Source organism: Octopus sinensis, linkage group LG11 (assembly GCF_006345805.1).
Source record: "Octopus sinensis linkage group LG11, ASM634580v1, whole genome shotgun sequence".
In the NCBI taxonomy this organism is placed as follows: Eukaryota; Metazoa; Mollusca; class Cephalopoda; order Octopoda; family Octopodidae; genus Octopus; species Octopus sinensis.
In genome coordinates, this window is record NC_043007.1 from 37,298,012 (window position 1) to 37,318,938 (window position 20,927).

Sequence of the window (20,927 nt, forward strand, 5' to 3'; positions counted from 1 at the left end):
CTTATTCTTTGGAAGCCTAATGCTTATTCTAGCGGGCTGTTTCGCTGAACCGCTAAGTTACGGGGACGTAAACACACCAGCATCGGTTGTCAAGCGATATTGGTGGGGACAAACACAGACACACAAACATACACACACACACATACATATATATTATATATATATATATTATATATATATATATAATATATATATATATATATATATATATATATATATATATATATATAATATATATATATATATATTGACAGGCTTCTTCAGTTTCCATCTACCAAATCCACTCACAAGGCTTTGGTCGTCCTGATGCTGTAGTAGAAGACACTTGCCTAAGGTGCCACACAGTGGGACAGAACCTGGAGCCATGTGGTTGGTAAGCAAGCTACTTACCACACAGCCACATCTGTGCCTACAACTGTTTAGAGATTGGGATCAGCGGTGCACTGTGCAAAGCCATAGTGCATATGTAATGCATTAGCAGGTATAATAATGTAATGCCTTGATATGCACAAATTTCTTATTCACCCTTTATCATTCATATTACTCTATCAAAAATAATGTTTATTTATTCTCAGTCTTTTAAATTAACCTGGCTTTGAGATTTCGATGATGTGATTGTATATTTTTAGTGACATTGACAGATCTGGTTCCTCACCAGATCTGGCTCATTTGAGCATAAAACAAGAATATTTGGGCCAAATAGGGTTCCTTTAAATGTTAAAGGATTAATCATCATAAAGATTTCCTAGACATCATTAGAATCAGTACATTACTCTTTTACTTGTTTGTCATTTGACTGTGGCCATGCTGGAGCACTGCCATTAGTCGAGCAAATCGACCCCAAGACTTATTCTTTGTAAGCTTAGTACTTATTCTATCAGTCTCTTTTGCCGAACCGCTAAGTTATGGGGATGTAAATACACCAGCACCGGTTGTCAAGCGATTTGAGGGGACAAACACACACACACACACACACATATATATATATATATACATATGGAGGCGCAATGGCCTAGTGGTTAGGGCAGCGGACTTGCGGTTGGAGGATCGCGGTTTCGATTCCCAGACCGGGCGTTGTGTGTGTTTATTGAGCGAAAAAAACACCTAAAAGCTCCACGAGGCTCCGGCAGGAGGTGGTGATCCCTGCTGTACTCTTTCACCACTCTAAGGCGGTGCTCCAGCATGGCCGCAGTCAAATGACTGAAACAAGTACAAAAAAAAAAAAAAAAATATATATATATATATATACACACACACACACACACAAACACACATATATACGACGGGCTTCTTTCAGTTTCTGTTTACCAAATCCATTCACAAGGCTTTGGTTGGCCCGTGGCTATAGTAGAAGACACTTGCCCAAGGTGCCATGCAGTGGGAATCATGTGGTTCGTAAGCAAGCTACTTACCACACAGCCACTCCTGCACCTATAGCTATATCTAAGCAGAACAATTTCCCATGCCATTGGACAAATTTTAATTTCATTTCTATTCCTTTTGTTCTAAGTTTAAATTCCGTTGTAGTGTGGGTAGGTGATAAAATAAGTACCAGTCAAATACTAAGGTGGACTAACTCAATTTTTTTCACACACACACACACACACCAAGTCCCAAAATTAGTTTTTGCAGTTATGTGGTAAATCTATATTTTTTCATACGAGTTCTTTGTATAGTCACTCATGATACTGTTGACTCACTGGCTAAATCAAGATACTGATCATTGGAGTTGATGTGTTGTCAAAGCAACGTTGCAGTTTGATATGCTGTCACATTTGCTAACTAGGACTACATGCTAAAATTAGGTGTTTATAAATGTATCTTATTCTGGATTCAAAATTTAGATTCTTTTAAAAAAAAAAAAAAAAAAAAAAGACTTTAATGCCATTCAACTAATGATATTTATCTTCATTAACATTGTATTTTTACTTTTGCTTTTTCCATGCTGACATGTGTTGGGCAAGGTTTATTGGGGCAGTATCCTACACATAGATGCAATACTTGATGCCAGGTCTTATTTTGAGTCTGTATCTTTGCAACATCAAAATATTGCCAGATATTTTGTTTATTGGACACCTAAACATTACTTCCACAGTAATGTAAAATATATGCATGCACAACACGTTTCCATATGCTTTTGATCTATCAATTTCACATTGTTGGTCTATCTGAGGTTATATCATAGATACTTGCTCAAAATGTCATGCAGTGGGATTGAACCTAAAGCTATGTGGTTATGAAGTTGACTGCTTAAAGATGCAGCCATACCTGCCCTAACTCAGAAATACAATCCCCTAAATCACCAGCCAGCTAGATGTAGAATATTTCTATTTTGTTAAGTTCAGTGAGCCTCCTTAAAAACTCCATTAAGGTAGGGTAGAGTGAGTACTCTTACAAATTAGATTTTTTTTTCTGTGGTTGTCTCTGCAGAACATCTTTTACATCTTTTCATGATCTACAGGTGGTGGTGAGTCAAGCAAATTTATGTTCAGCCATGACCATCTGATCTATTTTTTTTGCTCTCAGACTGTGCATCTAACACTATATCATTCTCCAAGATGTTATTTATTTCAAAATTGCAAGGAGTTGAAGAATTGGCTACTATTAAAAATAAAAAAAATTGTAGCAGGTTGAGTGGCTGTGCAAAAGTTTTTTATGATGTTCGGTTATAATTGTTGTTTCACCTCAGGAAAGCTCTGACTGAACATATCCATAACCAAAGGTGTCTCAGTTATGATTATCCCATTATCCCATAATTCTCTTGGGCATTAATCCAGTTAATGTCTCTTTTCAAGGCAGTTGGTTGTAATTTGAGAAAAATTTAGCTATTATTTCAACATGTCAAATGATCACAAAGAAGGTTCTTTGTCTTGTTATGACTTGGTTAAACCTAAAACTGGCAATGTTACTCAGAAAGTAGTCTGATGTGTCTCATTTCAAATTTGGTTGCTGTAGCATCCAGAGTAGGTGAGCATGGTGAAGTACCATACTACAGATTTGAATTTAGTACTGCAAGATGAAACTTTGATCAATAATACAGAACTCCATGGCAGCTAGTTTAGAGAAATGGTGGAATACTGGATTTAAGCAGCCTTACTATATATTTTTTGTCTTGATTCTTCACTCACACTCTTACCATAGCAGCAGACATAGCTGCCACTTACCTAGCCTTGGCTTAGCTCGGAATCAAACTATCTTCCCATCATACTTTTGTCATGTCCTTTCTTCTCCACCATCCAATCAAACTACTAGCCATGGTTTATAATTTATCTCTACTTTCTCCGTATTAGTTCTTCTTCTTAAAAAAAAAACTTGAATTTAGCATTTCAGGTTAATGTAAGTAACTCTCTTCATCAATGATGCAGTACTTCAAGGTCTGCAGTTAACAGAAACCATATTCTGTGAGATAGAATACTTGATGGAATTTAGTCCTGGTTCCTCTTAGCTTTTATCATACGAAGCGACGTATTGGGCACATAAGTTTTCCCTCTTTAGTTCCTTCACTCAGTTAGGTACAAATTTGTATAAAATACCAACAAACCCATTTTAAGATTTTTCTTGAGTAAAGTACTATTTCCAGTCTAATTGTTATTTCCTTCTTGTTCCCATTTTTTTTCTTTTTACTCAAATTACTTCCTTTAGCTTCCCCTAATCTGATTTCTCTCTCAAGGTCAGACCTTATGTCTGCAGTTCACAAAATGGTGCATTGCAATACCCTGGTGTTCAATGAAATGGAGAAAAGCCATGATAATAGTAAAATCATATTTCTTTTAAAAAAAGAGCAAAATGTAAACTTAAATTCTAAATATAAATAAACTCTTGATAGCTGGTTAATTTATTGAAATAATAAAATAGCATTTAATAATTGTTTACGTATTTGTAGACTAAAATATATAAATGCTCATTATTTTGGTATAATTTTCACTTTATGCATTTAGAACATCAAAATATTGTGCTGCAAGTAAAAAGTGTTTGGGAACTGTTTCTCTGCGTGGATCAATATGGTAATGACATTTCAGCTGTGGGCTTAATGTATGAGAGCTCTTGGAACGAGTTACAACTGAAGAGCCAATGTATGCAGGCTGACCAACTCATGGATATGTCTTGCCATACAATAGTCCAACAACTAACTGCAAGTGAGTAATGCTCTCAATGCATCACCAGCAGCGGGTGGTAGCTACTGTGGAGACAGTTGATTTTTTATATATATATATATATATATATGTGTGTGTGTGTGTGGAGGAGCAATGGCCCAGTGGTTAGGGCAGCGGACTCACGGTCGGAGGATCGCGGTTTCGATAACCAGACCGGGTGTTGTGTGTGTTTATTGAGTGAAAACACCTAAAGCTCCACGAGGCTCCGGCAGGGGCTGCTGGCGACCCCTGCTGTACTCTTTCACTGCAACTTTCTCTCACTCTTTCTTCTGTTGGCCTGCTCGCTTAGCCAGCAGGATGGCGTCATTTGAAGGCTAAAACAATGTGAAGCGCATTGTGACCAGCGATGTGTAACAACATCTGATAGCCTGGTCAGTCACGTGATATATATATATATATATCATCATCATCATCGTTTTAATATCTACTTTTCTATGCTTGCATGGATCAGACAGAATTTGCTGATGCAGATTTTCTATGGTTAGGTACCCTTGCTGTTGCAAATCTTCACCTGTTTCGAAGCAAAGTAATATTTCTCCATGACCAGACATATTTTTCATGGGAGACTAGAAATGAACATTTGCTTGCATGACAGTGATATTTTCTAATTCTCACTGACAAACAAAATTGATGTTGTTTAATCCCAGTTCAGCTTTAATTGAATAGACCTTGTGAGCAAAGACTTTCCAGCTGTGGAAAAAGGTTTTTTTTTTTTCCATATAAAACTATCCACTCCCTCTCTCAGCTGAGAGGTCCTGGTCTTGGAAGTTCATGGCTGCTGGTACCACATAAAAAGCATCTGTGCAGGTGCCATGTAAAGGAGTACCCAGTACATTCTGTAAAGTGGTTAGCATTAAGAAGGGCATCTAATCATAGAAACCATGTCAAATCAGACACCTGCAAACTCTTGTTAAAATCCAACCCATGCCAGCATGGAAAACAGATGTTAATTGATGATGATATATTACTTAAAGTGACGTTCCTTTTCTAAGACAGTAATGTAGGAAGTTTGGCTGCTTTCCCCAACAGATTGAGCAATCACTTACAAAGGTTCTATCTACTGGAATGTATTATTTCCAGGTACTGTCAGCTTCGTAGTTGTTGGCTATCATATTCTCTTCAATGTGTTGATATCTCTTCCTAGCAAAACATAGTCCCTTTTGAAAAAGACAGAAATTCTTAGTTTGAGTAGGGCAGCTATTATGTGCCAGTTAGTCAAACTTGTGTAATCAGTGGTGAGATCAAACTTGGGGACATCAGTGAAACAAACATCTCGTAATCACTTGGCCATGTGCCATATACTTCATATTTACTCTTAATCCTAATTAATTCATGACAGTATTTAATAGCAATGGAATTTTGCATATCTACATATGTATACATTTTTTTTTTTTTGCAGTAATTATTCACTTGCTAAATTATCCTTTGCTCTCTTTTACTGTTACTTTTTCTCTTTTTCTCTGTTTTATTATTTATTTATTTTATCTTAACATCACTAATTAAGATAATTGTTACAACAGTAATAATTATCTGAGTAAACATATTTATTATTTATTCTTCCCCCAAGGTCTGAATTTTATTAATAAATAAAAACAGTTTTTTTATCAATCATAATTCTATGTAATCAAGATGGGATTTTGTTTGCTCTTTCACTTTGATTTGTGTGTGTGTGTGTGTATGACATACTCACACACACATGAACATATGAGACACACATGCACACACCTTTCTTTCTTTGTCATTAGACTGTGGCCATGCTGGGGCAATGCCTTGAGGAATTTTTGTTGAATGAATCAACCCCAGGGTTACTTTTTGATTTGTAAATCCTGGTGCTTATTCTATCAGTTTCTTTTTCTGAACTGCTAAGTTACAGGGATGTAAACACCAACATCAATTATCAATCAGTGGTGAGGGATAAACACATACTCAAAGACATGTATCATGGGCTTCTTTCAGTTTCCATCTACCATATCCACTCACAAGGCTTCGGTAGGCCTGAGGCTATAGTAGACACTTGCCTAAGGTACCATGCAGTGGGACTGAACCCAGAGCAAACTTCTCACCACACAACCATGTTCAGAAAAAAAAGTAAAAAAAATAATAATAAATAAATAAACCTGTCCTCCAGCTTGAGGATTTGTTTTTAAGGTGTTGGTGCTAGTATACTGAGGTGGCATGAAGTATTTGTCATTTGACTCTCTGTTCACCTTACCTTGTAAATCTAGTTATGGCAATAAAGAAAAGTAAAATAACGATAAAATGAAGATCCATAGGGGAGAGGGTGGTGGATAAAGCACAACAATAGCACTCCCTCCTTCCTCCATCCTGTTGGCATGATAGTAGAAAACTAGTCGTTAGGTTGGTGGAAGTGAATCCACGTGTACTGCTTACCTTGTACAAATACTATCATCCTACAGAGAGGAAAAAAAAAAAGAAAAAATTGCCCCTCCTCTCACCCTCATCACAAGGCCATACTTCTATTTTAGGTAGAAGGAACAAACAATCAAGATCAAAACTGAAGCCAGTACTTGGCTGTTTGTTACTCTTTGTTTAATTATGGTCCCTGAATTGTGAACAGCAATGTTGACTTTGATGGGGGTTAAACTCAGAACTTAAATGAATGTGATGTAAAAAATAGTCGAGGGATTTTGTCCAGGACGAGTATGTTGGTAGGGTCCTTTTGACTTTTGGGAAGCAAAGGAGCATATATTATAGGTTTATTTGCATCCAGAGAAAAAAAAATATCTTTTTACTTGTTTCATTCTTTGGACTGTAGCCATGCAGTGGCACCACTTTCAAGGGTTTAGTCAAACCCTTGAAACAACAGGCTTCAGTTTCTGTCTATTGAATCTGCTCTCAAGGCTTTGGTTGTCTTTGGACTTCTAAGTAGAAGACACTTACTCAAGGTGCTGCACAGTGGGACTGAACCCAAGACCACGTGGTTTGGAAGCAAACTTCTTACCTGTACAGTAGACTGGCTGTGAGGGTAAGAATGCTCACTACACTCTGAAGAATGTAGTCAGGCCCACTAATGGAGCCAAAATCATAAACAGTTTCTGTAAAATACCCTTCTCTCCTGCTAGTGCTAAATGATGACCATATTTGTTTTGTGGAATTGAAATAGCAGAAACCATTTATAATTCCTTAATTGAAGAGATGAAATAGCAGATGCTGAGTAGTGTAATTGATAAAGGCAGTAGATAGTGTCTAAGTCCTGCCAGTGAATCCTGTTATTTCTGCTTATAATGTGTCTATCTCATGAGAAATTTTGTTGTAACACTATATAACAAAATATCGTTGATCTTCCAGGTGCATACATTAAATTTTAAATTTTAGCATAACACAGTTTAGTTGGTGACCAAAATATACATAAAGGTATCCAAGAGTGTAATTCTTCACCCAGAAGATGATAAATATTTGGTTTGCTTCACCTCAATTGGCCTGTTTGAAATTATGGTGTATAATGTCTTACATTATTTTTACATCAGAAACATGTCAGTTAATTTATGAAAGAGAAATTGAATTATTTTTTAAAAAGCCACATAAAAAGCATCTAGTCCACACTGTAAAGTGGTTGGTATTTAGAAGGGCATCTAACTGTAAAATGCCATGCCAAAACTGACCTCTCCTGCACTGGTGCCATGTAAAAAACACTCAGTTCACTCTACGAAGTGGTTGGTGTTAGGAAGTGCATCCAGGCATGAAAACCATGCCAAAACAGACAGCGAAGAAAGGTGCAGTCTTCTGCCTAGCCAGCTCCTCACAACTGTCCAACCCATACCAGCATGGAAAGCGGACATTAAATGATGAGGATGTTTGGGGTCTAAATGTTAATTTAGATGCCCTTGAGATACAAGCAGTTTGGAAAGATAAAGAATTCTTTTAGCTTCTCTGGAGAATAAATATCTGCAAAGGAAAAAGTGGTTTTATACTTTTGTATGTCTTATTCGTTAATGGCTCAGTGATTGCTTGATTTGGTAATATCACCAGATTAGGGGCACAAATCTCGAGAAAGAGGTTCAGATCTTGGGGCAGTCCTGAACCAGCAATAGGTCTATGATGAAAAGCATTCCAGATATAGTGTATGTTGGATTACATGATCCAGTGTATCCTTTTTTTAAAGTTGGTAAGGTCTAATTTGAGGGTGATTTGGGTTGTTTTTAGAAAGTTGAAATGCTGAGTTGAGACAATGAGAGAGCCTCAATGTGCTAATATGAAGTATTAGAAAAAGAAGCCCAAACTCCATCATTGCACCCTACTATCTTATAAAAGGAAGGCACATAGGATGGATTGTGTAATCCTAAATACACTGTCTTAAGGCAGAATAGTCATACTAGAATGCCTTTGATCTTTGGTTTGCTCAATCAGGACTTGCTTAAACAACTGTGCTCATTCAGGCCCACTCATTGTTGACATTGTTGTCCCCAACCTGTAGGACATCTTACGTTCCTATTTATAAGCCAACACTAGTGACACTAGTTATGTGGTTAACTGGGTCACCCAGTCCTTGGTTTTCACAGTTAAGATTTGCCTTTCTCTCTAGGCAACAACCAACCAGTTTTGCATTGCTTCCCTCCCCCACCCCCGTGGTGCCATAAAGGTACAAATGAACAATAAGCTAGTAAGCCCAATTAGTAAAGGTATGTGTGTGTTTGCTATTTTTTTTTTCAACTTGCTCTCTGACTGGACTCTAACCTATATTCAAGCAGTTTTTTGTTTACCCCTGAACACTGGTTAGGTCTCCCACATCTCTCATCTGTACATTAACAACCTACTCTTGTTACTTCTAATAATGCACCATGGCATTGTCATTATCTTCATTCTTTTTTAACCCTTTAGTATTTAAACCAACCATATCTGGCCTAAATATTCTGCTTGTGTTTTGCTGAAATTGGCCAGCCCCTGTCTTACACACCCACTCAGCAATGTCTTTCTAAAACTAAACAATCACGCTAGTGGCATGTAACAAGCACCAACCGAGCGTGGCCGTTGCCAGCCTCACCTGGCACATAAAAAGCACCCACTACACTCACAGAGTGGTTGGCATTAGGAAGGGCATCCAGATGTAGAAACACTGCCAGATCAGACTGGGCCTGGTGCAGCCTCCTAGCTTCCCAGACCCCAGTTGAACCGTCCAACCCATGCTAGCATGGAAAGCCGACGTTAAGTGATGATGATGATGTTGAATTCAAAACAATGTGAATGAATAAATTATACATTTGACAGAGTCATCAGAATGCTAAAAGGTTAATATTCTACTTGTAATGAACCAACATTGATTCAATGAATCTAGTCCTTGAAAAAGTTCTTTAATGAAGACATCAAACCTAATGTCTTTCAAAAGTATTAAGATGGAATTACATATCAGTTTCACATTTCACTCACACATGAACAATACACAACTGAAGTTCTTAAAGTTGCTACAATTAACTAAGATATTTGTAGCAACTTTGTGTATTTGTGTGTATTCATACATTTTACTAATAGTCCTATTTACAGCAAGGTACATTGATCTATTGGAAGTTGGGTCTCTTTGCCATAGATACATCGCACCAGCAACAGGATATAAACTGTTGATTTTTTTTTTTTTCTGACCGTTAGTCTGGCATCTCTTTGACTTCCTAACCTGCAAAATTTGTGGATTGAAACAACTTTATAAAACTTGGCGACCAGCCCAAGTTGGCACAGCAGTCACTGACAGCTGTCGGTAAACCTGTATCAGTCTTTTTGCCGAATACTGGCTTGCTTTTGTTACTCTTACACTCACACCCTCTAAATTATCAGTTCTTGACCCTCTGAACTCTTATAAGAGGAGGGTATGTTGCTCACATACTTGCATATACATGCATAAACACATGCACACACACCATATGTATCTACGTCTTGTTCTAATGAACTTAGCTAGGAAACGAACATCTTCCTTCCTGTAAAGTATCAGTCAATCATGAAACTATTCTTATGTCCTTATTTCCTTCATCCAAACTAGCTACAGTCTGTCTTACATTACCCGTACTTCTCTTCAGTTTCTCATCCTTGTTCTCAACATGAAGGCAACAAATTTCAATTTAGCACTTCGAGCTAATGAGACCCTCACTGATCAATAATGCAGTACTGGAACACTGGACTAAATATCTTTAATTTGTGATGCTGCATAGCAGTGAGACTTAAGTATTGAATATGAAAAATTTGCTGAGTCTGGAGTGAAATGTTGTGGTCAGTTGGATGTGGTTTGTATGGACTTGCAATGTGAATGAATGATAAATGCGGTGTAGAAAAGTGCTGTCTGTGGAGTGTATCTATGGAAACAACAACTACTGCAACACAGTTAATCATAAAGACTATGTCTGAGCTGAAACTGCATGTATCACTTTGTCAGCAGAGCGATCTCAGCTATAGAGGTTGTTGAATACTGCAACCATACTGCAGAAGAGCAGGAGTAGAATCCAACCCTTTAATGTGTATGGCATTTCATCAAGCCTGGTTAGATTGACATGCTAACTATTGAGCCAATAATGAGTTCTCTTCCCTAGCAACCAAATATTCAGGGCACACCCTATGATTCCCCATCATCAAGAGAAAGGACATTAGATTGTGTAATTTTAGATACACTGTTGCATGACTACAATGCCTTTCATCAAAGGTCTACTTGGTCAGGATTGGTGCTGCACTGTAACTAGTTACTGTAATCTTACTTTTTCAGGCTTAAATAAGGGTTCTCATAGACGGGCTGTAACTCTCGAGCTGTGTTCAGCCATACTATGTGGCACACCCAAGTCCATAGTCAACCTTAACTCTGATGCTTATTAATTTTCTCCTTCATCTATGTTTTCTTTTAATATCTTTATTCCTTTTCCTTCTGATGGTAACTGAAACCATAACATCTGGAGCTACAACAAATATACTTTCCTTTGGTTTCAACAAAAATTATTTCAGTTATTGATGACCTTAATTGCCTTATTCATTGTATTAAAATGTAAATGGCTGGTTATTTCAGATATTTGTACTCTTAATGTAATCTTCTAGTAGAATCAGTACGAGACTGCAACAAGACTGGATTTTTAAAGTTATAGACACAGTCCAGCAGGTTTTCACATGAGTTTCCAATCTACTTCATTTCATTCACAAAACTCAGACTAACCCATGGCTCTTGGAGAAGGTATTTGCCAAAGATGACACTGAATGAGTTGGAACTCAAAACTTTGTGATTGAAATGTAGTTACAGACATGCAACCATGTTGAACGACAAAGATACATTAGGATATGGCTTGTAAATTGATAAAAACAAATTTGATTTAAATGTGCATTAATTAGAGTTCCATTGAACTGAATCTGCTTACCCAGGTTCAAATTTCCCTTGTACCTCAATGGCAAAAAAGATCACCAGACCCAAACTCTGATGTCAATAATTGCTCGATGACCTATTGATGGATAATTGTGGTCATGAAAGATCAAGCTGGTGACAACTGTTTACTGCACATTTGCTTAAAGGGAAGTGATTAGAGGTAGATATATACTCAGAAGAGGAACAGTTTTTGTGGTGTTGGATATGATGTTTGTCTCTCACCCAGACTTTCCGTGTTTTCTATCCAGGAATTACTCCAGCTAGACACATCTACATGTATATGTATGCTCCAACAAGTAAGTCCATCTAGTCACTTGTCCATTGGTCACTGAAGATACTTTGTCTTCTTTGATTGTGGATCTTTTGATGATTGTACTTAACGGTCAGTAGTAATGGATTATGCAGTCACATGACTAACTGAAGAACTGCAAGTATTACCTTGTGCAATCCTTAGTATAAAAAAAACAACTATTTCCCATTTCATTGTCAAAGATGTGCACAAGACCCCATCTACCATGATCAACCATCTAAGATTCATGATCTGCATTGCAACAGGAGATATCTACCAAATTTAGTGGTGGTATAGGTACTTGTTTCTCATATCACTGTGGCAAAGGTGATCCAAAATGACTGGTACTTCCTCTTAGCCCTATGAAGCTGCTGGAAACCCAGACTGTCAGAAAGCACCTTAACCCTTTTTATACCGACCTGGCTGAAACCACCTCTGGCTCTGTAGTATAAATGTCTTATTTTCATAAGTTTTGAATTAAAATCTTCCACCAAACCTTAGTTATCATTAAGCTAGTATTAGGGACATAAACTGTGACTAAGTTATTTTACTAAATTCTTTGTTATATTTATAATTAATTGAAAGAAACAGAGCATCTCAAAATAAATTTGGTAATGAAAGGTTAAAACTGATCACATTTTTCTCTCCCAGCATGTACTTACCTAGCCTTCTTCTTGGACTCACCCACAAGCCCTACCAACTCTTCCCCTAGACACAAGCTCTGATCAGAACCAGGGGTCCATCACTCTCGAAGTAGTTTTACAGCATGCTTATTGGCCATTTTGAGTATTTCTGTGTCCCAGCTAGATAATCAGTGATCCTTTTCAGAGTTCATCTGGCCTTTTGATCTGCTGGTTTCTCAGAATTTGAATCTTTGTGGTCCAGTCATGTAACATATTGGATTGGATAAAAATTTCCCGTAGCGTTAGGTAACCACACACACACACACACACCACCATCTCTCTTTTCTCTCTGCCCTCAGTCATACTGGTGCTACTTTTAGTAAAGACCACGATTTTTCATGTTTACTTAACCTGCTAGAAATAACTGCAAACTCTTCCTCAAATCCCTCCTTGCCATCTTAAAAGTGGAAGGACACATTGGATAATGTAATTGCGGATGCATGTTCCTTTTTGTCTATTGCATGTGTGTCTGTCTTTTGTCCATTGCATGTGTCTCTGTCTTTTATCCATTGCATGTGTGTGTCTTTGGTTCATTGCGTGTGTGTGTCTTTGGTCCATTGCATGTGTGTGTGTGTGTCTTTGGTCCATTGTGTGTTCGTGTGTCTCTTTGGTCCGTTGTGTTCGTGTGTCTCTTTGGTTCGTTGTGTGCGTGTGTCTCTTTGGTCCGTTGTGTGTGTGTGTGTGTGTCTCTTTGGTCCGTTGTGTGTGTGTGTCTCTTTGGTCCGTTGTGTGTGTGTGTCTCTTTGGTCCATTGTGTATGTGTGTGTGTGCCTTTGGTCTGTTGCGCATGTACGCATGCCTTTGGTCTGTTGCGCATGCATGCATGCCTTTGGTCTGTTGTGCATGCACGCATGTCTTTGGTCTGTTGTGCATGCACGCATGTCTTTGGTCTGTTGTGCATGCATGTATGTCTTTGGTCCGTTGTGCATGCATGTATGTCTTTGGTTCATTGCACGTGTGTCTTTTCAATCTCTTATGTTTCTTGTCTTTATACAACTATTCGATATAGTTTCTCCCAGTTATTCATCTATCCTTATAGGCACACAACTCGCTCCTCAGCATAAAACCATCTTCAATATATCTGAAAGAACTGTTTATTTTAAAGGCACACACTTATGTGGATGTTCCAAGCTGTTGACACACATACAATCCTGCATATATACATGCACACTTATATATATTTGCATATGTATAGATATGATGTATGCGTACAGACACACACACACACACATATATATATATATATATATATATATATATATATATATACACACACATATATATAGTTGTGCTTGTACACGCATAGGCATATGCACTCACATGTGAATGTATAATGTTAAGACTTGTTCAGCTATAAAGAACATCTGTTTGACTTCCTAGGTAGATCTATCTGGTTGCTATATTTGCTCTGGTCTTCACTGTTTCAAATTCCCCTGGCTGTTTGTTTACATTGCCAATACTTATGTACAATTAAAGGAAAAGGGGTTTTCATAAACACTAGCAAGAATTTTGTTCAGTAGTAAAGTGTAACATTACTGGGTGCTTTTATTTATTTTTGTACACTAGTTAGACATCATTTGGTTCTTGGTTCAAATTGTCATTAAGCACTAAATCTGTTTTAAAGTGAAGTTCACAAGTTCAGTTAAGTCATGAATGCAGGTCTTTCATTTGAGAGAAAAGTTTTTCAATGCTCCTTTTTTTTACCTCCTCCCCTTCTCTCTTTTAATGGTTTTGTGCATATACTTTTCATGTCTTTAGTGCCAGTGTATTTAAAGGTTCTATCATTGTACCCCACTATATTCTATGGTGTATTTGTTGTTCAACCTCCTGATCAGTCCTGATTAAACAGGTCCATCTTTACAAACATTTTCTTAAGGTAAGAGGGTGTAATTTAAAGAAAATTTAACTGCTATTTCTGGCAAGTCAGAGGTGGGCACCTAGAGGCCTCTTTGCTTGATTATGAAGATCCTTTATTCACACTACACAGACGTTAATGTACGACGCTCTGGCTGCTAAGAGAACTCAAGGTTTTACAACATGATATTAAATAATAATATTGATGGAGTTTGTAATCTGTTATTTTACAATGCTCCAGTCCCAGTTGGTTTAGATCTCAGAACACAAAGAGACAAATCTAAATACTGCAGGGCATTAAAAGGACAGTGATGGGACTGCTGCCGTGCAAAGAGGCCCCTGGAGAATAACGGTTCAGCATAGGGAACCAAGATATCCCAGGAGTTCTAATACTGAGATATGGTTTATGTGGTTTATAATTGTATAACCAAGTTGGAGTGTGTAAGTAAATGAAGTTTAGCTGCATTTCTAACCAATATTTAGTCGTAGTTGTGGGTGCTGCTGTGTAGTAAGTTTTCCTCTCAACCACATGGTTCTGATTCTCTTTATTTCTGAGTTCAATCCCATCAGGATCAACTTTGCCTTTCATCCTTTCAAAGTTGATTAAAAAATAAAAATTATTTTAATGAAGTACAACCTAGGCCAGTGGATTGACAGCACTGTTAGTGCTTGGTAAAATTCCTTGCAGTAACTGTTGTGGCAATACTCTTGACAATATTGGTGCAAAGTCCAAGTTGGTGGTCTTTCTCATAGATAAATATCAGTAGCATGGACAGGAGAGGCATGTAAACTTGTATACATGGGCAACTACTTGTCTTCCACAAAAATTTTGCCTAAGCCAGCACATACATAGGCTGCATCATGATTAATATTGACCAGTAGAAGACCTACAATTTTAGTCCACTGGCATCCACAACACACCTCTGGAGGCAGGATAAGGTTTGCAAATAATCATGTAAAGTAAATATAACAAATGAAAAATCCTTCAAGAATCCATAAAAATCCCTGGATCACTACCAAAATTTCATCATCTGTTCCTTGTGTCATTACCAACTTTTCCTGCAAAGTTTATCAAATACCGTTCACAACTTTTTGAGTTATTTTGCATACAGACAGACAAACCAATGGCAATGAAAACATAACCTTTTTCCTTGGCGGAGGTAATTAACGTACATAAGAAACCAAATAAATTAATGGAATAAATTACAAGGAATAGATCTTATAATTATGTACATATATTTACTGCCACTCATCACTCTCTCTCCCTCTCACCCCAATCACCTGGTTCCTACCATTATGCTCTTGCGCCTTTTTCCCACCCATCCTGGTTTTTTCTTCAGTACATCACCCTTTCTTTTATACCCTTTCTTTAATCACATTGCCTTGAATGAATGTACACGTATCAGCATAGTTGGTAGTTTTTGTACTTATGGTGTACAAGGGGATATCTCTTGTATTGGTGCCATAATAAAATGTGTCCAGTGCATTTTAGTATAGCATACCGTGGTTAGTGATGGAAAGGACATCCAGCAGTAGAAACCATACTAAAAGTGAGGCATATGATTGTCCATCCTGTCTTTAAGGACAGTGACTTGGAACATGAATATTTGTCTAATCATGCCAACATGGAAAGTGGACATAAAATGATATGCATTGTGCATGGTAGCTGTTGTTTAGACTAAGTGATCCCTGATCAAACAGAACTATGTTCAAGGTTATTCCAGCCACAACCACCTTGACATCAAGGACTCCTGTTTAAATACCCAACAGTCCCTTGTTTTTCAGATGGTAGGGTGTAGTATGACCCAGTCACACTGGTTCTGCTTCAGGATTATGTGAAGGATTAATGCATTTGTGGAGTATTTGCCCTCTTTTCATGCTTAGTCAAGATGTAGGTTGTCTAGTTGATTGAACAACTGCATGTTCATATGTTGAAATTAATGGGAGAGTCCATATATGTATGTCTGTTTTGTGTATTTAAGTATGTATATATAGTATATATGTATATAATAATGTAAATACATTGTGTGTGTGTATATTATATATATGTATTCGTTCTTTCTTTCTTTTATTCTTTTACTTGTTTCAGTCATTTGACTGTGGCCATGCTGGAGCACATCCTTTAGTCAGTTAAATTGACCCCAGGACTTATTCTTTGTAAGCCTAGTACTTATTCTATTGGTCTCTTTTGCAGAACTGCTAAGTTACAGGGACGTAAACACACCAACATCGGTTGTCAAGCAATGGTGGGGGGACAAAGAGACATAAACATATATAGACACACACACGCGCACACACTTCTTACAGTTTCTGTCTACCAAATCCACTCACAAGGCTTTGGTCGGCACTTACCCAAGGTGCCACGCAGTGGGACTGAACCTGGAATGTGGATGGTAAGCAAGCTACTTACCACACAGCCACTCCTGCACCTATATATATATATATATATATATATATATATATATATATATAATGTGGCTGTGTGATAAAGATGCTTGCTTTCCAACCATATGGTTTTTGGGTTCAGTCTCACTATCGAAACTGAATGAAGTCCATTGCCTACATACATACATACATATGTATATGTGTTTGTGTGTACCCTTGTTTGGACATTATGCAATCGTTGTAAACAAGCATCGCTATCAGACAAGTGACATTGTTCACTTCCAATCTTCCATGGAAAACATGTCTAGTCATAGATGTAATATTGCCTTGATTGGAAGCAGGTGGGGTTGGCAGCTGGAAGTGCATCCACTGTAGAAAATCTGCTTCAACAAATTCCACCTACCCCAAGCAAAAATGTAGACATTGAAATGACAATGATTGATCTGTGAGCCTTTGCATTGATTGTTCCACTTGTTTGTTGAAAGATTGTCTAATTATTTCATTAGCGCATAAGTTGATGAGAAGTATTCAACATGTGCTCTTAATGTAATCATCAAAGAGACACAGCTTGGGTGTGTATGAGAAAGCGAGTCCTTAGATTTCATCGTCATATTTACATCGGTTTTTCCTTGTTTACATGTGTTGAACAAGCTATTTTGCACAGTGTTATAAAGCTACTAAATGTAAAAGTATCTAGAGGTAAAACACTTAGGAAGATGGTGTACCTATTCTAAAAAGTGTTCTTACTCTAAAATCTGGAATACACATCTGAAAACTTTTTGCAGAAGAATTTTCATCTAGCCAATATCATTCAATGATCTTGCTTTATACATTCATCTATTTAATGCTGTGACATCAAGGCACTTGTGTGTGTGTGGTGTGTGTATATATATATATATATATATATATATATATAGACACATGCAACAGGTTAGGCAAATGAAAGTGGGGGTGTACCCTACAAGATCATGGAAATTTCTCACATGGAACTGAGTTAAACTGTTATTAAATTTTATATGTATATATTACATGTATACATATATACACACACTCACACACATTATATATATACATATACACACACTCACACACATATTATATATATATATATATATATATATATATATCCATTTTATATTTCCTGTTTTCTGAACAGGAAATATAAGGCAGAGTAAAAAATTTTAGCTCAATGGAGGAAAATACTATAGGGAAGCTATCTTACCATCAATAGTTTATCTGTTTTCTTAAAAGATACAACAGCTTTTAACTAAAAAGACTTGCAGATCCATCTCATGGTCATAGCAGACAAAATGGAAAAGGCGTTGCCCTGAGGGATGGCAAGAGAGATGCACTTGAACAGACACCTCAATTCAAAGGGCTTGCACTTGCAGATAGCCATCTGTTTCATTAGCATTGAGCAGGGATGTTGTCTGAGGTCCAAGATCACTGGAGGTCTCCACTGCTTGGCAACAAATCTATCATAGAGTGACCGAGTGTGACAGGAAGATGGAAAGAAATACTTTGCTGGGTAAGCATGGCTGAAAGGAAGGATATATTTTACTGAGAAAAAGGAATTCCATTCATAGGCAAAAAAGGGACTAAATGCTGTTACTGAGAGAGAATATATATGGTTTGAAAGAGAAAGGACATGTTTTGATAGCTACTTAGCAAGTGATGCAGTGTATCTATCATGTGATGAGAATAAAAAGAGCAGCAGCTGACTTGTCATGTGATCAACAGAAAAGAAAACACTGTATTTTGTTTGATTCAGTTATAATTTTATGACATCTCACACACAGTTGTAATTTCATAATAGTTATTAAACATTTAAGAAAAATATTGGAAATTGTGTGTGTGGGGAAAACATTTTTACTTGAGAATTATTTGTATAGGAAGACTGTGTAAATTTCATGTGTGCGTGTTTACTCAAAGGCATGTATGTGAATATTTCAGCAAATGTTTGCCTCTTTATTAAACCCATAAGGAACTAGGATAGGGAGATGGAGCAGTCACTTCAATAACAATTTTCATTATTTGAATTCCTTTCCTATTCGGTTATGAAAGTTAGTGGGGTGGAGTTGAGGAATAAATTTCTTGATCATTTCAATATATTCTTTTTTCTCACACGCTCTCTTGCTAGCTTGCTTGCCCTCTTGGGCCCACCCACTTCACCTCTTGCACCCACCTGCTTTGCCTCTCATGCCCTCCTGCCCTCTTGGGCCCACCAACTTCACCTCTTTCACCCACCTGCTTTGCCTCTCATGCCCTCCTGCCCTCCATCTCATGTTGTTCACCTGCTTGTCCTCAATCTTGCATATGCCCACCACATCTCCTTGCACATACATTTGTACATATATTTTTACACTCAATTCAGTTGTGCTCACACTTTGACTCACTTATATACAACACTTCTCTTTTTCAATTGCACATCTCTCTATCACATTTTTCTATCTCTCTCCCACTTGCTTGCTTCCTTGCAGTCTCTCTAAAGTTTTCTACCTACACACACCATTTTCTCTCTGTTTTATCATTTAGTAAAATTAAAAAATTATCCATGAATTTTGTTAGGATAAGCATATTTTTCAATCATGTGTCTTTGTACTTACAGAGGAATCCTTGCATTTTACTAGGGTTGCTGTCCAAAAATTTAATGAATAAGGAAATTTTTAAGCCTGTTTCAAAATGTGCATTCTCTTTAAAGTGTGTTGGTCAGTTTTGGGAAGCAAGGAACTATTGAAATGAAAAATCTTGTTTGTGTGCTTTTGCTGTTTTTGTTTTTCCCTCCTTCCATTTTTTTCCCTTCTCCTGTTAATTCAGGCAAAATTTTAAAGTTTGCAACAGAAAATTCTGCGAAAAGCGTTCTCTAGATTTTCTTCCTTCCTTAACAGAGTTCCTATCGTGTTGGATTGTCCAGTACGTCTAGTTGGTTATCGCAGTGAAAGGTATGGATAAGTAGTTACATCTGACGCATGAGAATTTCCGTGATCATTTTTATTACTACTATTGCTATTATTATTATTATTATTCTCATTATTATTATTTCTCTTTTTTTTCTTCCTTTTACCAGGGTGTCTTTTTAAGTCTCTTCATTTGTTCCATTTCAGTCATTGTCATATTTTCAGTTCTGTCTCCAAGCTCTTTGATTCTTTTAATCATATAATTATTTACTTTTCCATTTCTTTTCATCATATTTGAATTCCATGCACATATATATATATATATATGTATACATATATGCATTTGCATACACATGTACATATTTATACATATATCTTTTGGTCAGCAGTGTTTCAGTCTGTCAGGCTGCATATCTTTTTCTCTCTTTGTTTCTTTATTTCATTTTGCATGCTATACATATATAATTATTATAATGCACTTTTTGTTTCTTTTTCTGTTTTGTGGTGGAAGCATGTTGACTGTAGACAAGAGAACGGAAGCTAGAGTTTCAATCCAGAAATCCAATTTGATGAAAGCAATTCGATTTTAGCCTGAATTGGTTTACCATTTTACTTGCTGCAGGACCTCCTGATATATTTAAGCATTGCCTCTCTTTTGAAAATAAATTAAATAAATTAATTAAATTTTAATAAAAAAGATAAAATATTAATTAAAAGAAACTTATTACATTCTTGTTCTGTCCAGTAAATATAATTGCCAAATTTCCCTCACATTCTACAACCCCTTTGTTACTAATATCACGAGGCATTTTATCCAACACTCACCTATATATAACTATCAGTAAAATTCACTGTTATTCATTACTATTTGAAGAAGTGTAAACACAACACAATACAATACATTTCATATTCCTTCATTCCATTTTGTATTTCTTTCATATAGATATCGTCATAGCTATAAATATAATTTTTCATTGAGTACTCTGAAAAATACCTTACTGAGTAGAATGTCTTCTGCTAAAGAGGTCTGATAAAACTGAAACATGTCCATTGCTTTCACCAGCTGGCTTTTATGATCAGAACTATTCTGTCTGCATTACCCTTTTCTAATAATTTCAGTTTTCTAATAATTTTCCAATATATTTTCATAATTTCAAACTCAAGGGAGAGAGAGGAAGCTGGAGCACTCTCCCTTGATTTTTAGATATTTAAACACCTATAGAGGGAACTTTTGTTTATTGATCGTATAGATAATCTCAGTTAATCGAGGTTTTTTAAGGGTTTTTTTTCTTCTCAACTCCCCATCACATTTGAGAGACCCTG

The 20,927-nt window shown here is 36.8% G+C and overlaps 1 protein-coding gene across 2 annotated transcripts in view; it reads left to right on the plus strand.

Annotated features, from left to right (window-relative positions):
• LOC115217315 (protein pellino) overlaps positions 1–20,927 on the plus strand; it is a 129,766-nt gene that overhangs the window by 27,748 nt on the left and 81,091 nt on the right. Inside the window, exon 2 of one of the 2 annotated variants that reach the window (XM_029786967.2) lies at positions 19,596–19,649. The exons of the other annotated variant lie outside the window; for it this stretch is intronic. Coding sequence (XP_029642827.1) covers positions 19,596–19,649 — 54 coding nt within the window. The remainder of the gene's footprint in view (positions 1–19,595; positions 19,650–20,927) is intronic. 2 annotated transcript variants of the gene reach the window in all.